The sequence below is a fragment of the Onychostruthus taczanowskii genome, unplaced genomic scaffold, assembly GCF_017590055.1.
Source record: "Onychostruthus taczanowskii isolate IOZ18803 unplaced genomic scaffold, ASM1759005v1 scaffold74, whole genome shotgun sequence".
NCBI classification, from domain to species: Eukaryota; Metazoa; Chordata; class Aves; order Passeriformes; family Passeridae; genus Onychostruthus; species Onychostruthus taczanowskii.
Genome location: NW_024505229.1, coordinates 2,910,716 through 2,929,377, shown reverse-complemented (window position 1 = coordinate 2,929,377; position 18,662 = coordinate 2,910,716). Strand labels below are relative to the sequence as shown.

Here is an 18,662-nt window from a genome sequence, read left to right as displayed (position 1 = left end):
CAACTCTCAGAGAGACACTGGTAACTCCCTTGCACAGGTGAGGGCAGGGATTCACAGGCTCATCCTGCACCAGGCTGGGCTTTGGGTGCTAGAAAGCCCCAGGTACCACAGATGTCACTGAAATGTCTGGTGATCAGCTTCCCTGGAAAGCTGGGAAGTGTTGGTGGTTTCTCCTAGGCAAGGAAGACACTGAAGAGCAGTGGTGCCTTCTGAAAGTCTCAGCCAGAGTTACACCAGAACAAGGACAGAATGGGAATGGGAACCCAGGAGTCTTGCAAACAAGTTTTCTCTTCTAGTCACTAAACCATTCTGTTAGAGAGGGCGCTGCATCACGTCTTTTAATGACAAAAACTGTAAGAAAGAGGAATTCTACTAAAGATCTTTCACTTACTGTCTTCACACTTTCAGCTGGAAGGTCCTGAGTGACCATGACAATAAATTATCAGCTGATATTCAGGCTGTGTGAATGTCAAGTGCAGCAGAGGGGAGAACCAGTCTTCTATGAGCAAACACACTATCAGGCTTTTATACATCTCCAGGAAAGAGGTATTAGTGCTTACTAGCTATGAAAAAAGCAAATGAAGTGACAATGATAGCTAGAAGAGGGAAAATGGGCACAGAACAGCATTGTACCATGATATAAACCAGAATTTTTGTCTTTCGTGCAGTGTACACAGTTGGTCTCTCCATCTGAAGGTGTGAAGGAAAAAAGAAGTGTAATATGAGAACTAACTTCTGATTTTACGTAGACAGGTAGTAACAGGACAAGGGAGAAAGAGGATAGATTTTTTTTAAAACTGGGAGGGGATAGATTTAGATGAGATGTTGGGAAGAGATTCCCTGTGAAGGTGGGCAGGCCCTGGCACAGGTCGCCCAGAGCAGCTGTGGCTGCCCCTGGATCCCTGGAAGTGTTCCAGGCCTGGGACAGGGCTTGGAGCAACCTGGGCTAGTGGAAGATGACCCTGCCCATGGCAGGGGTGGGACTGGATGGGCTTTGAGGTCCCTTCCCACCCAAAACATCCTGGGATTCCATGTTTCAAACCAGGTAAGTGGATGGGGACTGGAAGAGCTGAGCTGAGGGAAGGGTGCAGTAGACATGACACACACAGCAGTGGCATAGAGGAGATGGACACAGAGCACAAGAATTAGAGGGCATTAAGCAAAACGAACTGGTAATGGCACGAGAACAACTTTTCCCAGAGTCCATTGTTTTGACCAGGTAGGTGAAGGGCGAGGGCCAGGTCAGAGGAGTAGATCTTCTCTTTTGCTCCCATTATGGGACCAAAATGATTCCTGGAGGTTTGCAGGAGCTAAGGCTCCCTGTGGACCCAAAGAAGGAGGGATCTGTGTTTTGACCTTGTTTGCTCTAACTTAAGGGGTTCTCTGCTATATGATGAAAGTAAAATTAGTTGAAGATTTTCTCTATCCAGGTCCCTCATTACAGGGCAAAACTCTCTACTGCTTGGCCTGTTTTGGAAAGTTCACTCTGGCTCTGTCCCACACACATCCCAGCATGTCTGCTGAGAGCTCCTTTGGTGACATCAGGGAAGAAGGGAACTGCAGCCCACTGCAGAGATGTGGCAGCAAGGACACATCTGCAGCAGGGGAGATTTCCTGGCAATGTAAGATTTTACTTGAGAACCCCTCTGGAGGGTGGGACTGAAAGAGGTGCTGTGATTCCTGGCTTGAGACTTCTTGCTGAATTCAGCTGACAGAGGAAATGAGGGACACGACTGGGAGCTGCTGTCAGGCACTTTATTGGACTGTCAGCACAGCAGCATGGGGGTTTCAGATGCTGACTGCTGAATGAAAAATCTCTTATGCTCAAGAAAGTGGATGATTTTTGTAAAGCAACCTTTACTTCATACAAACCATCAGCTGAAAAGTATTCAGTATTATTTCTGTGTGCAGATACTAAGATACATCTGGTCCTGAATAGATCAGACTGGAAGGTAACCACCTATTCCCATAAACTATCCTGATCAAATATCTACCTCTCTTCTGCCATCAAAGCACAGTGCCAGCACCCCAGCACACTAAGCCCTTGTTATTAAAGCTGGGAAAGGGTGGTGCCAATTATGGAAAATCATGGATTTCATGATGAGTGATGTACATGGGGCCCTGCTCACTGAACAGCCTGCAGCCCTAGTTTGAAACCTGCAGCAGCAATAGATGGGAATAAGATCAGGGAATTCCTCAACAAAGGTGTCATTTATTAGCAGACACTGAATCTTTAAAGTATTCCAGATTGAGGCTCTGATGTCAGTGCTTGTGGCGGTGCAGGATGGTGAAATGGTTCTGCCCAGGGCACAGGGGTGTGGAGGAGGAGCAGCACAGCTGCACCTGGGAGGCTCCTGCCCTCAGCCATGGTCAGCCATGGTCAGCCATGGTCAGTCATGGTCAGCCATGCTCAGCCATGGTCAGCTGTGGTCAGTCATGGTCAGTCATGGTCAGCCATGCTCAGCCATGGTCAGTCATGGTCGGCCATGCTCAGCCATGGTCAGCCATGGTCAGCCATGCTCAGCCATGGTCAGCTGTGGTCAGTCATGGTCAGTCATGGTCAGCCATGCTCAGCCATGCAGCACAGCTGCCCCTGGGAGGCTCCTGTGGTCAGCCATGGTCAGCCATGCTCAGCCATGGTCAGTCATGGTCAGCCATGCTCAGCCATGGTCAGTCATGGTCAGCCATGCTCAGCTGTGGTCAGCTGTGTCCCTGAGCACTGACCAGGCTGCACAGGAAGGATTTCCCTGTGCTCAGCCCTGTCTGCCCGTGCCTTTCTCCCCCGGGGCTCATTCTAACGCCCTGTAGCCGGCAGTTTCCATGTTCACAGCAGCAGGCAGATCCTCCATCTACCTGCAAACGCACACATTCCCGGCAGGGGAATGTCTCCTCTCCAGCTTGGCTGTCTTTTGGGAACATTTGCTTGTCAGCTCAGTGGGTGAGTCTGGAGCAGGGACATGTCCTTGCTTGGGACACAAGAGGGACACTGGGTGACTTTCCACTGGTGATGTGTTGACAAGGGTTTGCATGGAAGCATGGGGGAGATTTATGGGGCCAGTTCTGCCAAACACTTGTGATCCCACAAAAATGTAGCATCGTGTCCCACAGAGCCTGGCAGGATCACACATGTGTTCCCTTCCAATTGTATGTGGTGGGACATTATTCCTTCCCTTGTGACCTAATGGTCAATGACTTTTATTTCTCAAGCTTGCCTGGTTAATTAAGGAGTTGCTTCTTGCCCACAGTATGGGATGAGCCAGAATGAAAGCAGCATACTTTGGAGGCTGAAATGAAACCCCAAATGTCAGCTCACCCGCTGAGCAAGCTATTAAAGCTGACTGAAGTGGTTGCATTATGGTGGCCAGGGGTTGCCTTAGAGAATGAGCACTATTGTGGGTGAAAACTACTTTTTTGATTTTTCTCAAGTTGCTTTTTGCTTTTCTCCTAAATAAGCCTTTATGCTTTGTCTAAACAGATGAATTTGATGCTTAATAAAACTCTGAACTGTGCTTTGTCCAAGCACTTTCCATGCTGGATGGTCTCAGTAAACACTTTAAATTTTGAAAGGGAAATAATTGCTAAACTTTCACTAAGGCACTACATGCTGAGGTTACTTAGCACCCTGCTATCAGTACAAATTACCAAACTAGAGGTGACGTTTCATGTGTGTAGAGGAGCTCTAAAGCATTTGGCAATCACACCCTAACTTGCTAATCAACACCAAAGAAGTAATAAGCATCTAATTTGCACATGTGAAGCTCCTTTTAAAGGGAAGATCATCTGCGAGCCTCTGCCGATAGAAAGGATGCCCCTCCTGAGCAGCTGCCGGAGGGATCAGCTCCCTTTCTGCCAGGGGCTGTGGCTGGTCGGTGTCCCACTGCCCCTGGAGGGAGGTTTCCACCCCGGAGCAGCCCAGCTCTCCCCAGCGCTCCCAGCTCTGGCTGGGAGATGCTAACAACGCGAACTGGACAGCAACCCCCGCAGAACATCTGACCAGCAGATGTACCACACTCATGCAAATAAGCAGGCACGGGCTGGGACAAGGTGTTGGCGTTAGACCTTTAGTTTGAAATCGTATTTGGTAATAAAAGGGGGTAGGGGGAGGAGGGGGAGTGAGCTGGTATGTTTTCCAAGAAATTAAAATATTACTTTTTTGACCTGACTGAAGATTGTTGCAATTTAATTTTTTTTTTTTTTCACGTTGCTAGAAATTCCTGTAGTTTTAACACAGGGATTGGAGATAGGAAAATAAATGAGAAGGTTTTTGTTGCTTGAGTCTTCAAAGAAAATAATCTGTTTTTTGTTTCCAGTTACTGATTTTTCTTTAATACAAAACATTTCTTGAATTATATCAGGGAGCTTTCTAGCTCTTCACTGAAAAGTGGGGAAAATATCAAAAGAGGCAAATTTAGCATTTCATATCAAATGAGGGGGATAAACCCTCTGCCCCTCGCCCCAGGGGGAGTGAGCAGCAGGGATTCCCGCAGGAGGAGGGCAGCACCTTGTCCCAGCCGAGGGAATAAGAAGTGGAGGAGGCTTACAGCACCACGAGGCTGCTGAGGTTCTGGAAGGCGAAATCGGGGATGTGCCAGATCTGGTTGAGGGCCAGGGTCATGGCCTGCAGCGCTGGCAGGTGGTTCAGGGCTCGCACGGGGATCTCCGTCAGGGCGTTATCGTCCAGCCACAGGTGACGCAAGGAGAGCAGCCCCTCAAAGCTCCTGTCGGGCACCACGGAGATGAGGTTTGCATCCAGGCGGCTGGGGGAGAGAAACAGGGGGGCATCAGTGAAAGCCCTTCCCCAGGTGTTGAGCAAACGGAGCATGCCAGAGGCGGCATGGATTGATGGCCAGGGAGATTGGACTGGGCTGTAAATAGTGATTAATATGAGGTGTCATGACGCTCCCACCTGTGCTGGGAGATGTCTGCCCACCGCCAAGTGATGCCTCAGGTTTTGGCTTTTCTATTTTTCAGATTCTGTGCTGCTTTAGTGTGTGGGTCTGGGCTTCATATAAAGGGATAGTGAGCTCCCTTCACAGAGTAGGGAGACAAAACAATTCCTTCTCTAGCTGGAGACTAAGGACAGCTGATCCAGGCCCAAGAGCACAAACAACGTGGGCTGAAGAGAGAAAAACAAGCAGGATGGCACTGCATGGGCTGGAGCTGTAATTGGACAATTAACTCAATATGCAAATGGACCAAAACTTATAAAAGTGAGAGACCCTGTGACCAGTCGTCCATTTTGTGACCATTCTGGGTTCACCTGGGGTGTAGCCCTGGCTGGACTCTTGTGCTGCCCAAGGTGGATCTGTTGAGGTCTCCAAATAAATCCCTGCTTTATTCTTTAGCTCTGTCCAGCCTCTGTTCTAGGTCAGCCTGCACAAGGCATCACAAGGCCATCCCTGCTTGATGCTCAGTGGGTGCTGCCAGCTGATGGCAGCTCCTGAAGCACCGTGCTTGGGTTGAGTCCCTCCAGTGGCCCCCGGGCCAGCCGTGGCTCGCAGCCCCCCTGAACTCAGAGCATCAAAGCTGCATCCCAGGGCTGGGCTTGCCAGGGACCCGCCTGAGCAGTGCCCGGCTCACACCCACGCGTGTGCAGGACACACGCAGGAGCAGGGAGCAGGGCCCTATTCCAGAAGGAGAGGACCTGTCTGGAAATGGGAAATGTGTCACAGCTCTGCTCGGGGACCCATGTGGGATCCCAACCACCAGGGGCACCTGTGTAGTAGTCAGAGCCCATGTCACGGGGCAGGACCTGAGCCTGTGCTCTGCTATTACACCTTTGGGCCTGTCCTCCCCTCCATTTGCCAGTTGCTTCTTCTTAATCATTGTGGAAAGGTTAAGGTGGTTGAATTTGAGGTTTAATTTGGTAATAAACATTCATTTTGAACACTTGTTTTTGTTTCAAAATAGAATGACAAGCCAAAAAAATATTAAGGTTATTATGAATAAAACTTAGGTTTGGGAATCATCTCTCTAAAGATCTTTTATTGCAGTGATGGTGAGCAGGATACAATGTGTTATCGGTAGATTTTGAAACCAAATTATAGGAGGAAAATACTTCAGATTTGGACGAAATACCAGGAACCAATTATGCAAAATTTTAATTTCCATCCACAGCCAACAGAGCTTATTTTATTTTTCCAAGCTATCGAAGGCAGAGATCTCTGAATTCAAATTGCAAAGAGGAAGCACTTTGTCTCTTATCAAAGCATGAGAGAAGGAAGTTAAGAGAGCTGTCATGGCCCAGCCCTCAAATCAATGCCCCTCCAGAAAGGAATGTGGTAAAGAAATCAGTATTCTTGACTATATGAAGTAATATTTTTGATGAAAGTTGAACACCAGAGCAAACCCCCAGACACTGTTACCCCCCAGGTATGATCCTTCTTCAAAGAGTACCAACATTTCTTAATTCACAGAACACTGCAATGACTGCAGGAGGAGGAGACCAAAGCCTCCATCACAAGTGGGAGAGGGGAGAGGCTGAGGGCAAGCCTTGCTTTCAGCAAAGGGGTGTGGGTGGTATTTCCTGGGTGAAATTCTCAGATAATCCTGGGAAACAAACCTTCCCTACATCACAGAAAAAGAAGCATTTCCTGCCCTGGCTGGCCTGACCTGGATGGACAAATCTGGAGATTTGTACCTGGTTAAAAAGTGCAGTCAAACCTTCCTGAGATCTTCAGAAAAATGTCCTTGAAAAGTAGAGTAAAAGCTCTGGTACAGCATCACCTTAGACTGGATCAATAACCCAGGATGGGTTAAACCTCCATTCCATTTCTCCCATTTTCCCACATTAATGTATTAACCTCAGAGGGTGGGCAGCCCCTGGCACAGGGTGCCCAGAGCAGCTGTGGCTGCCCCTGGATCCCTGGAAGTGTCCAAGGCCAGGCTGGACAGGGCTTGGAGCAGCCTGGGATGGTGGAAGGTGTCCCTGCCATGGCAGGAGGATGGAAGTGGATGGGCTTTGAGGTCCCTTACAATGCAAACCATTCTGTGCTTCTGTGATTCTGTTCTGTTGAGAGGATCACAAAAGCACATCACACCCAAAGCTCCATCCCCACAGGTTTTGTGTCCTTCCTCAGAGGGCCAACACAAGACAATGGATTTTGATTTTTCCTGTTGAGAGAGTGGGCACTGTAAGTTCTGCCCCAATTTACTTACTGCCCGTGCCCCCCCCACCCCACAGAGAATAAATCAGAGAATAACATAATTTATCTTCTTGAGACAACAACTCCAAAGAATAAAGATCAGAAAAGCAAACCCTGCAGCAGCTCAGAGTAAGGATAAGGATTCTATTTGAAAATGTCATCAAAATGTTTTGGGACAAACAATAACTTTTTGAGCTTCTTCTGCATGAACTGTTAATTTTTGCTTATTTTTTCCCATTCCTTCCTTGGCACAAGAATTCTGTTAGGTTTTGGCATCATAAACTGTTAAAATAATAATAATTAAAAAAAAAGCACCACTTATTTTTCCCTGAGATATTCTTTCATCCAAATCCCTATAAGTTTACTGAAAATAGTTTTAAAGTGAATGCTCAGTTTCCAGTTTAATTAATTAAAGAACAGGAGATGAAAATACCCATGAGAATAGTTATAATTTCTCAAACCCAAACGAAGCTTTCAGAAATGGAGATGTTAAACCAGAGCCAGGTACACCAGGCTGAGCTGGGACAGGGACAGGGACAAGGGAGCAAGGTGGAGCCCATGGCTGTCCAACTTTCCATCCCACTTTGCTCCCGAGCTCCTCAGTCTGACTCACAAAGGAGTTTGGTTTGTGATGGTGACTCAGGATTTGGGGAAAACATGAATGCTGATGGATTTGCTCTGTGGCTGTTTAGCAATACCCAGGAAAGGCCTTTTTTCTCCTAGGGACGTCCATGGGTATGAGGAGTGCAGCATGGGTGCTTGGTGGAGGTTTTTGAGTGCTTGGATCCATCCAAGGAGTTTGTTAGCACTCCTGGATGGCTTCTGGCTGTGGACATGCTGCAGCCTCGTGTGTGCACAGCTCTGCACCTGCACAGCTCGCTGCCAGTGAGAGGTCACCTGTGCAGGGCTCAGGTAACCCCAGCTCTGCTGCTCCTCAGCTCTGCCAGGGCTGCCTGGTGACCCCCTGGCGAGGTGTGATGTGTGGCAGCTGTCCACCAGGCACTCTCTGGGGTCACTTTCTGGGGTGTTGGGGAGCTCCAGCGGTTACTGTCAGTCTGCTCCAGAGTATGGAGATTAGAGCGCAGATTCCTCAGTGGAGCAAAAGGGAGACTTTCTGCTGGTACAGTGAGCTGGACCTGAGAAGCCTCAGAATAAGCAGCCTGCTTGGACCACAGCACCTGTCTGGAGCCAGGTGAGTTAAAATTAGGAACAAGGAAGTGCCCAGTGAAGGCATTTCACGTGCAGCACGACAGGCAGGGCTCCTTATTGCCTTTGCAGCACTGCTGAGGGGACCTGGGCTCAGTGACAGCTGCATTCCTGGCACCAAGGGATGGTTAATTGCTCCTCAGGGAGCTGCTGGCTCTTTCTGCAATAGATGTGCATTCTTTCTAATAAAAGCTGTGCATGTGGGGATTGCTAATTGCTATGGCTTTCAGACAGCTCTCTACTCTCTTCTGGAAGCAGAAAAGCTGAAGTTCTTGGCACAGAGTTGTTAGTAATTATATCAATTATACTAAACAAAAACCAACCCAACAGTTCTCTCCTTTCTTCAGTGTGTGACTCTGGCTCCGTAAGTGTTTTGTGTTATGATTTATACCTGAGGTAATTGGGCTGATTAGTGGGTAAATGAGACAGCACAGGCCAGGGCTGGCTCCTCACCTTCTACGGAGATGTTTTAATCTTTATTTCACCAAATCACTCCGTTGGTTTTCCTTGCAAGCTTTAACCCTTTGCTTGCTTGCAGCAGAAGATGCCTCTTTGACAGAGCTGCTGGACGGCTCAGGAGAGGGGCTCATCCCACGCCTGCCGTGGAGCAGTGCTACAGGTCTGGAGAGAGGATCACACGCAGGCACTCCACATGTCAGTACGGCCAAGACTTTCAAATGACTTCATGGGCTCAAGCAAGGCTCTGCAGAGAGCTGGCCTGTCTGTTGCATGCAGAAGGAGGTGATTTTAAGTGGGACACTCAAGAACAACAGCTTATGAAAACCAGCAGCTGCTGAAAGTCTCAGTTTCTGGCTTTAGAGCTGCATCTGCTGCTGAGAGTTACAGGGTGTTTATATGACTTCAACATGACACTGACTCAAGTCCTAAAAGTGCCTGCAGTCACATCAGACTTGGGGACTGGTGAGGGTAGTGAGAGATGGAGCTGCCTGGAAGGACATCCAAAGTCCACTGCTCTGAGGCAGCTTTTTCCCTGTGAGCAGATGTTCACATCTGTGCAGAGCCAGGGTGAGAGGACCAGGTCAGCTCCAAATGTGAGTGTGCCTCATCTTGCCAGTTGCTTCCTTTGCTGCTGCTGTGGAGTGACAGCTCTGGGGAGGCAGAGGAACCATGTGGGATGGGAAATGGAAGTGTTTCCTTGGGCAGGACATTTTCAGGTCAGCGTCATACTGAGTTCCAGGGCTAAGGGACTAACATGCCTTGGAAGAGCCCCTTCATTGCTTGAATGTTGTCTGTGCTTGAGAAATACTTGTGGAGAAATCAACTGCCTTCTTGTCAGGAGCAGTCCAGAGAGGATGGTGGCATCAGGAATACTTCTGGAAGGAACCAGGCAAATAGGGAAGTCCTTTTCTAAGGAGAAAGGGTCAAGAGTGGGAGATTTCTCCTTTCCAATGAGCAGCAGTCAAGCCAATGCCACCAGTGCAGCCACTGGGGAGGTCTGGCCAGGGGTGCGGTCTGTGCGGTCCTCAGAGCAGTGAGTTGTGAAGTTTGTGTTAATCCCGAGCTGATCTGACATCTTGTGTTTTCTGTGTCACAGACCCAGCAGTTTCTGAGAACTGTCTTTTCCCAAGAAATGCTTCCAGAGTGTTTCAGAGGATGTACAAGTGTGTTTCTGAGCTGTTGGTAACATAACTGGCAGAATAACCAGAATAACCAGGGGATAACCAGTACCAGTCTCTCTGTTCCCTAACAGATGTGGTGCAAATACCTCAGCCTATGACTGGCAGAAGCAAATTTACCCATCTCTTACCATTTCCTTCTGGCTGTGAAGCATTTACAGGGGGAGCTGCAGCCTGGAAACCAACAGAAATGCTCAATACCATGCTGTCAGGACATGTCCCAAATTTTGCTGCTGTTTTTCCCTTCCTCACACACATCAGAGCCAGTGAGAGCTGTCTGTCTGCATGTCTTAGGCCACTCGTGTCAGTAACTGTCCTGCAGCACAGTCTGGGGTGTTCCCCACAGCGCAGTCACCACAGGGCACTGGGACCTCAAACTGCAGCCCATCTCCACAGCATTTTTTGCAACACGTTGTGCTATTATCTCCCTTGATAAAGCTGGAGGAGGTTTGCCACTGAAGGTCATACGCAGCAGTGAGCGGTGCAGGGCTGGGCTGTGCTCTCTCCAGACCAGGGAGCTTCTCTGTGGTTCCCTGTCCACAGCAGAACACAGGACACAAAGAAAGGAATCCTGGGGGGAGAGCTGTGGCCACTGAAGGTGTGAGGGCTGAGGCAGCAGCATGGTGAGGAAGCACTGGCGGCCCACCCCTGCCACCCCAGCCCAGGGACACCAGAGAGGAGCTCGTGTCTCCCTGGCCTCGGTGCACACGTGTGTCAGCTGAACAGAGCTGAGCTCACCCGAAATGTCTAATTGGTGCCTTCAGGCAATCGTGTCTCTCTTCCTGTCTGAGTTTATCTTGAAAGGCTCGATTGAGTTACCTCCTCTCCCACAATAGGATCTAAGTTCCTTGTAGTAACATAAGAAGGAGATGATGTCATTGCAGCTCCACTTCTCCGATAACTTACTAATGACTGGGGCCAACACCTCAGCTCCTTTCTCAGGCAGAGCTGCCAGGCTGAGTCAGTAGCTGGCTGCTGAGCTCCAGGAGCTGCTGGGCACGGAGCTGAGGGCACGGCGAGGGAGGGCAGCTCCGGGGGCACCCTGCCCGAGGCCACTCTGTGCCCGCTGCCATGCTGCCAGCTCCACACGTGCTGCTCCTTGTGCCCTGCCCAGCACTTCTGGGCCTGGCACACAGAGGCAGCAGGCCTGGGTCCCTGAGCTGCCCAAGGAACCAGGGGAGGAGCAGGGTTCTTCTACCAACCGATACCAGCTGGGACAGGACAAAGGCAGCCAGGACTGCAGTACTCACCTGGAAAGGGGAAAGCTGGGTTAAACTTCTGCCTGCCTCTTGTGTCTTTGCTGCCATAATGAACTGTAGATTCAGTGGGGAAATGGAGCTGTGGGAGTGGTCCCAGAGGAGGCCATGCTGAGGGCTGGAGCCCTTCTGTTCTGCAAACAGGCTGAGAGAGCTGGCCCTGGTCAGCCTGGAGAAGAAAAAGCTCTGGGCAAACCTCAGAGCTCCTTCTTGTGCCCTAAGAAGGCCTATAAGCAAGGTAGGGACAGACTTTTTAGTAGGGTCTGGAGCAATAAGACAAGGGGAGATTTAGACTAGATATAAAGAAGAAATTTTTTACATTAAGATGGTGAAACACTATCACAGGCTGCTCAGAGAAGTGTCCCTTCCCTGGAAGCATTCAGGGTTGGATGGGGCTCTGAGCAGCAGGGTGGAGTTGAAGATGTCCCTCCTCTTTGCAGGGGATTGGACTAGATGACCTTTAAAGGTCACTTTCAACCCAAAGCATTCGATGATTCTGTGAATGACACATTATTGCCGTGTAGGCCAGCTCCTACACCTGGCATCTCTGCTGTGCCACAGAAAGGCTCACAGACCTCAAGCAAGACTCACAAGTGGTGCCTGGCTCCATTTTCTGCTGGAAACTTGTGAAAACCATCCCAGGCAGTGAATGGAGATTCAAGACACAAACATGTTTGCAGTTGGCTGTGGAACAGGACCCGGTGAGAACGTTTGCAGGGCTCTGTTTGGACTGCAATGAGTCTTCCCTCCTGACTCAATGGGGCATGTTTCTGTGGGAAGCTCTCCACGAGGGATGCTCAGGAAATGAAATCAGGGCAATACCTAGACTCCACACAATGTGTCTTTGGTGTAGACAAGAGAGCTTTGTTATCCCCAGTTGCAAACACCTCCAAAACCCCTCAGGTCAGAACGGTGCAAGAAGGATTGCCAAAATCTCTGTGCAGCTATAGAAACTGCTGAAAGCTGGGCAGCTGTGCCAGCTCCCCAACCAGCCTCTCCCTGGGCCCTGGCATTGCCCCCTTGGCCACGGTGCCAGGCACAGGGAAATGGAGAAGGTTCAGGAAGCAGCTGGAGGCTGAGCAGAGTGGCTCAAAGCTCACCAAGCAGCAGGGCCTGGGTATCTGCTGGGAGCCATGGTGTTTGTCAGGCCTGGGGCAGCTGGAAAAGAAAGGGAGGGCAGCCCCTGGGACAGAAGGAACAGGACATGCTGTGCTCTGGGGAGAGGGGCTCCGAACAGATCTGGGTGCACTTGATGCTGGGTCCAGCTCTGGGGCCCTCACAAAGGAACACACAGGTCTGTTCATGTGGGTCCAGAGGAGCCCACGGAGATGATCCAAGGGCTGGAGCCCCTCTGCTCTGGAGCCAGGCTGGGAGAGCTGGGGGTGCTCACCTGGGGAAGAGAAGGCTCCAGGGGACCTCAGAGCCCCTTGCAGGGCCTAAAGGGCTCCAGGAGAGCTGGAGAGGGACTGGGGACAAAGGATGGAGGGACAGGACATAGGGAATGGCTTCCCACTGGCAGAGGGCAGGGTTAGATGGGATATTGGGAAGGAATTCTTGGCTGTGAGGGTGGTGAGGCCCTGGCACAGGGTGCCCAGAGCAGCTGTGGCTGCCCCCGGATCCCTGGAAGTGTCCAAGGCCAGGCTGGATGGGGCTTGGAGCAACCTGGGACAGTGGAAGATGTCCCTGCCATGGCAGGGGGGGGAACCTTAAGGGAGTTGAGCCTTAAGGTTTCTTTATACACAAACCATTCCAGGATTCCATCATTCTGTGATCGATGTTGCCATTTAAATATGTCCATTCCTTGCTCATCTATCTCCAGTTTGCCTGAAGCTTCTCTCTGGCCCATCAGGAGTGGATGAACCACAACTCCTTACATACATGTGAGCTTACACACCAATGCTTGAACACCTGGGACCCATCTTCCTTTGGCACTGACATGTCTATTGTGTGGAGCAACTGTTGTCTCTCATTTCTATTGAGCCATCACCAGGGACACACAGCATGGCCTGGGTGCTCATGTGGGTGAATGAGCTCAGGTACATGACATTACATGGGTTTTGCCATGACAAAGGCTAATGGAAACACATTGGAACCTTCTTCATGACTTTATGAGTCAGGAGTGTGGATGTGAGCTGTGATTGTTGTTTCTTCAGTGCTCACAATGTGCCCAGGACACACACTGGGGGCAGCCAAGGCACTTCCTGAAAGCTCTTCCAGCCTGGGATGGGAAGTAACACTGTGTTTGAGGAGAGTATTGGGCTGGAGTCAAGTGTCAGTGTTTGTCAGTCTCTTCTGAGGGACCTCTGCTTATTGAAAGGTGGGTTCTGCAGTCACTGCAGAGTGGGCAGAGAAAGGGGGGAACAATCTGTGACCACCCTGCTGCATTGCCACAGTCAACACAGAGAAGTTTGGAGGTGACTACAGTACCTGGTGGCACAGCCAGGCAGGAATAGCGACTGCCAAGCTGCTGGACAAGCACACCCCCTGTGCTGGGACCTCTTCATTGGCAGCACAAGTGGGAATTCTGGAGGTGCTGGGGCGTGGCAAGGGAGTCCCTCACCATCACCATCACCCCCTTCCAATGCTGCCAACCACCAGCTCAGTGAATGGGGAAATTGGAAAGTGAAGTCTCAAGAGAGAAGCTGATATTGTGGACATGCTGGCCCAACTCAAGGTCATAGGGACCTGAATGACCTACTCTCTGCACATTCCAGGAAAGGATTTCAAAAGAAAGGAAATGCTGCTTCTTACACATCATGAGAACAGATGAGGCAGCTAATGCAGCTGGGGCAGTTTCTCTGTCTTGTATCTCCATACACCATCCTTGGAGGAGATACCAATTCATGCAGACAGCTTTTTTTTTGTGTATTATTTTCCAGTTCTTGACTGAAGTTTGCTAAACTTTTAGCTGTTAGCCTGGTAAACCACAAAACACTCTTGTCTTCCTGGGAGAGGAATCCTGGAATCCTTCACAGCATTGACACTTAGAAGCATGGGATACATGGACATTGCCTTTATATAAGCTTCACAGCAACTCATTGCTGAAAAACAGCAAGTAATGAATGAAAAACAAATGCAGCAAGGATTTGTTGTGGCACTGCTAAAGTGAACTTCTCCTTGAGGATGATACATTCAACAGCTTGTGTGTGGTCATTAAATCTTCCTCTTAAAAATGCCATTGAGACCATTGTACTGGGATAACCACATTGCATTTCATGGGTTTTTACTGCTAAGCAGAAAAGACTCTAATCTGACCAGCTGAGTTCCTCCTACTGACAGGAAAAAATCCATGTCTGCAATGTACCACCAGCCATGCTTCCTTTCTGACTTGCTCTGAGAACAGCAGTTGCAAATTCAAATGCCTCCAGCTCTGGAGTGTAGAGAAATTCCTCCCTGGTTAGAGGGTAAGCTTCTCCTTGCATTTGTATTTTTGGGCAAGATGATCTCCGATAGATTTCCCTGAGGGCTACACAAATGTGGCTGGGCCATGTTCAGGGGGCTGTGGGGAGCAGAGATGCTCAGCCCTGCTTTGGTACCCCTGCTCTGATGGGGTGTGTCAGCTTGGGGGCCTAACTTTGCTGGATAAAAGTGAGGGGTGGGGACAGGGACATTTTTCTTTTGCCTTCCAAGTGTAGGAAAACCACATCTCACCCAGCCTTATTCACGAAGAACTTGAAACCAGTTATAGGGTCTTTCTATAGCCAGAAGAGAAAACCAGGTTCCTCCAGAGAGTGATTCATCCCCCAGAGAGGGCTCTGAGATAACAGAGATGATTCACCCTCTGCAGATGCTGATCATTTTCCACTGCTCCTGGGGTGAGGTAATATCTAGACAGCCACGGTCAGGGGAGACAAATCCACCTGGTTTGCCTGAGGGAGACGTGGGCACAGCAGAAACTTATCCAAAGTGAAGGAAGGTTGTGTTGTGAGGCCGTGGTGGTGACTCAGAAGAATTTGATCTCCTTCTTGGCAGTATTTTAGGATCCTCCATGTGACCACGAGGGAAGGATCCAGCACCCCAGTCACAGCAGAGGCACAAAGACACCAGTCCCCTGGCCCCAGACACTCAACACCCCAGCTACAAACCCAGGGTTCTTTGTGGCTGTGCCAAACACCACGGTGGCTGTGGTGGCACAAACACCACAGTCACCTGTGGGCTGCAGGGAAGCTGCTTCTTGGGTCCTAGCAAGAGCACAGTGACCAAGATACAGGTTTTGCCCCAGTAAAAGAGAGGGATGCATGTTCTGCCAAGTGGTTTTACCAACTTTGGCTTTTGAAAGTACATTGCTGCTCATCATTGCAGCAAAAATGGGTTTCAGAGGTACTGGGGAGCACACTCTGAACAGCATGGGGAGATGAGCTGAATGGCAAAGCAAGCTGCTGGAACAGGAAATAAGGTCCAGCCATGCACTTTGTTTCCTAGTCAGGGATACTCCTGAACCCAGACCTGGGATTTGGACTGGGCCTGTATAAACAGGGGAATGAGTCCAAAATCTGAGTGTTGAACTGCATTTGTATTCTAATGAACCTTTTTCTCCTCAAACCTGGTCTGATCTTGCTAAGCTGTCATTGCTGGTCCTGGTGACAAACACGGAGCTCCAGTGGCAGCTCAGACTGGCTGGAGGGAAGAGCTAGGGCACGGCAGGTTGGAGGACAGCCCGAGGTATACAGAACCAGAAGAATGTTATCAAAGTCTGTGCCAAAAAGCAGTAATTCCTCGGACTGACACTGTGATACCCAGCCTGGGCTCCTTTTCCTGCTGCAGGAATGCTTTCATAAGAGGGGAAATCCAAGGTCCTGTGTGCTCAGCAGCAGCAATCACCAGGGAAACATTTGCAGTCACTTTCTTCAGCCCATCTTCATACACTCCATCAGAGCTCCCTCACTGCTCTTCTCTGGCCTCCTTTTGTGCTCCAGAAAGATTCTGGAGCGAATAAATCAGAGCTGAGGTGGTCTTGCCACAAGACAGCTCCTATGTCAGCAGGCTGTTAGTCACTGCTGTGCTGTACTGACTTTACAGGTATCACTTCGTCTGTAGCTTTTATCCTCTAAGCAACCCATGGAAACAGCACCTTCCCAAAACCTCACAGCATCACGTGTGATTTATAGAGAAGAATATTGCTGTGAACAGCAAACTGTCAAATCTCAAACAGATCAAAGAAGTGAAATGAGGAATGAACAGACTGAGCTCTTCAGGCCATGTTGAATTCCAAAGGAATTTTTTTCTTCCTTCTGTCATAAGAATTTATATGCTTGTGAGAATCTGATCTGGTGGGAAAAGCCTTCCTCCTTTGTCTACATCAAAGTCCACATGTTCTCAAATTGCTATAAGTCATTTTTTGCATTTTAATCTCTGGCCATATGTATGAAAATAATTACCTGCCTTAAGGGACAGGGAGGAAGCAGCCCTTATTGCATTTCCACAGGAGTCCAAATGGTGGCAAACTAATGGGATGGAGGAAGTGGATTGTTTTAGTTAGAGGTACAATTAACCTGTGTACAGGGAGTTACATGTCAGGCTGATTTAGCACTTATTGATTCTGGGTCAAGTACAGCTGGAGTGAAATCAGAATATAATGGGAAATTACAGCTTTAGCAAACAGGAAGATCATTTTAGTATTTTTAAGAACAACATTTATGGCACAGTTTCTCCTCCAGATTGCACCCCCTCAGCTTGTGAAGGCTGGATGAGCAGAGGACAGCACTGCTGTCACACAAGGGTCACAGACAAGAACGTGCCCTTGATGAGGACGGTGCTGCTGGGACCAGAGTGCTCCTCAGGGAGCCCGTGGTTGATTTCAGCTGGGAACAGCAGGTTTGTGGCACAGTGGCAGGAGAATTCTGCAAATATTCCAGAGGGATGCAAGAGTGTGATGGAGAAAGGGGAAATAAATGAGGGCAAGGCCAGGATCACAGGGAATGGGGCTGCTGCATACTGGTTCTGACAGTGGCTGCATTAGCCACAAGGCAGCAGAGCGTGGTTGGCTGTAAGGACTGGCACATGCTGGCAGGGAGGGAAGCAGTTACTTTTCTGCACACAGGAGGAGTTGCCAAGAGACAGAAGGTGGATGGAGACACAGTCACAGGTTGTTTTCTTGGATGCCATCAAACCCAACAGCAAGAGTCAATCCTTGTGGGATACAGAGCTAGGGAATGAATCACAAGGCTTGCACCCAAGGGTTTGCCAGCAGAATGGAGCATCTTGCCAGGGATGTGAGAGAAAACCCAAAGTGCAGTGTGGAAAGGGGGTAAGGGGAGCTCGATCTCATGGTGCAGGATCTTGAGGCTTTAACTCGTCTGCCTGGCACTAAATCCTCCCTACCACCACCAGGCTAATATAGACAACCCTCACCCTGAAGAGCCAGACACATGCTAAGCACCTTCCCAAAATGCTGATCTGCAAGAAACTCCCAAAAAAGCTTTCCATAGGCATTTGAAAAAGAAAAACCAGAAGTTTACCTTGATCTCTTAATCCACCAGGTTTCTTTTCTCTCTGCTTTCTCTACCTCGACAAGCTTGGTAATTATAATTTATAGCACCTGCTCACTTTGAAATACCTTGGACTCTTTCTGCCTGGCAAAGGAACAGACACAGTGCCCATCTGCTTTAGGTAAGTGCTCACAAACCACAAAGTCGTTAATTAGACTGACACACGACTCTTCCAGAATGCACATGGTATGTTGTTACTGCACCTACAAACCACCGGCAGCCAGACTCTGCCAGGGCATCACAACTGCATCTGAGCATTATGTAAGGCCTTGGCAGCCCTTGCAGGGCTCAGAGCATTGCCATCAGGTGTGCGTGTTCTTTCTAATCCTCCCCACCGGCCTTCCCAACATGCTTCCCAGATAAATCAAACCTGCTGGGAAGCAGCTCCCTCTTGGTAGGAGGCTCGGCCTCCAGAGCTTGGACTTTTCTTTTGAAATCCAAATTCCTCTTTGTATTTATCTAGAGAAAGCTGCCAAGGTGTCCTTCCTGACAGCTGGGGCTCCAGACAGTGATGTCTCCACATCCTGTAGCTGACAGGGCAGGTCTGGTTCTAGCCTGGGCATGGCTGCAGCTTTGCAGGACTTGGTGAGGGGTTTTTGTAAGCACAGGGGTGTCTGATGTGCATGGGGCTATCTGGGTGGGTGTGACACTTGCCCCCTCGGGCTGGCTGACATCCATGGACACAATGACCCATGGATACTGGCTGGGGAAAGCAAAACCCTTTCAGGAGGGATGGTGCAGGCCACAGGAGGTCCCTGATGACCAATGGTCGGTGATACCCAGTGGTCCAACCTGGAGCAGCCAAGCTTTGGTCAGCACATGACCTGATGGGCAATGGGCATCCTAGACCTACCAATGCCCTTTTGGCACAGAGTTACGTGGGAGGAATGGAAACCTCCTCCTGGCTGGCTGGGATTCACAGCACCTGTG

At 49.6% G+C, this 18,662-nt stretch overlaps 1 protein-coding gene across 1 annotated transcript in view; it reads right to left on the bottom strand.

The window, feature by feature from the left end:
• Nucleotides 1-18,662, bottom strand: part of LGR6 (leucine rich repeat containing G protein-coupled receptor 6) — a 147,441-nt gene that overhangs the window by 45,381 nt on the left and 83,398 nt on the right. The window contains exon 5 of the mRNA XM_041422531.1: nt 4,542-4,757. Coding sequence (XP_041278465.1) covers nt 4,542-4,757 — 216 coding nt within the window. The remainder of the gene's footprint in view (nt 1-4,541; nt 4,758-18,662) is intronic.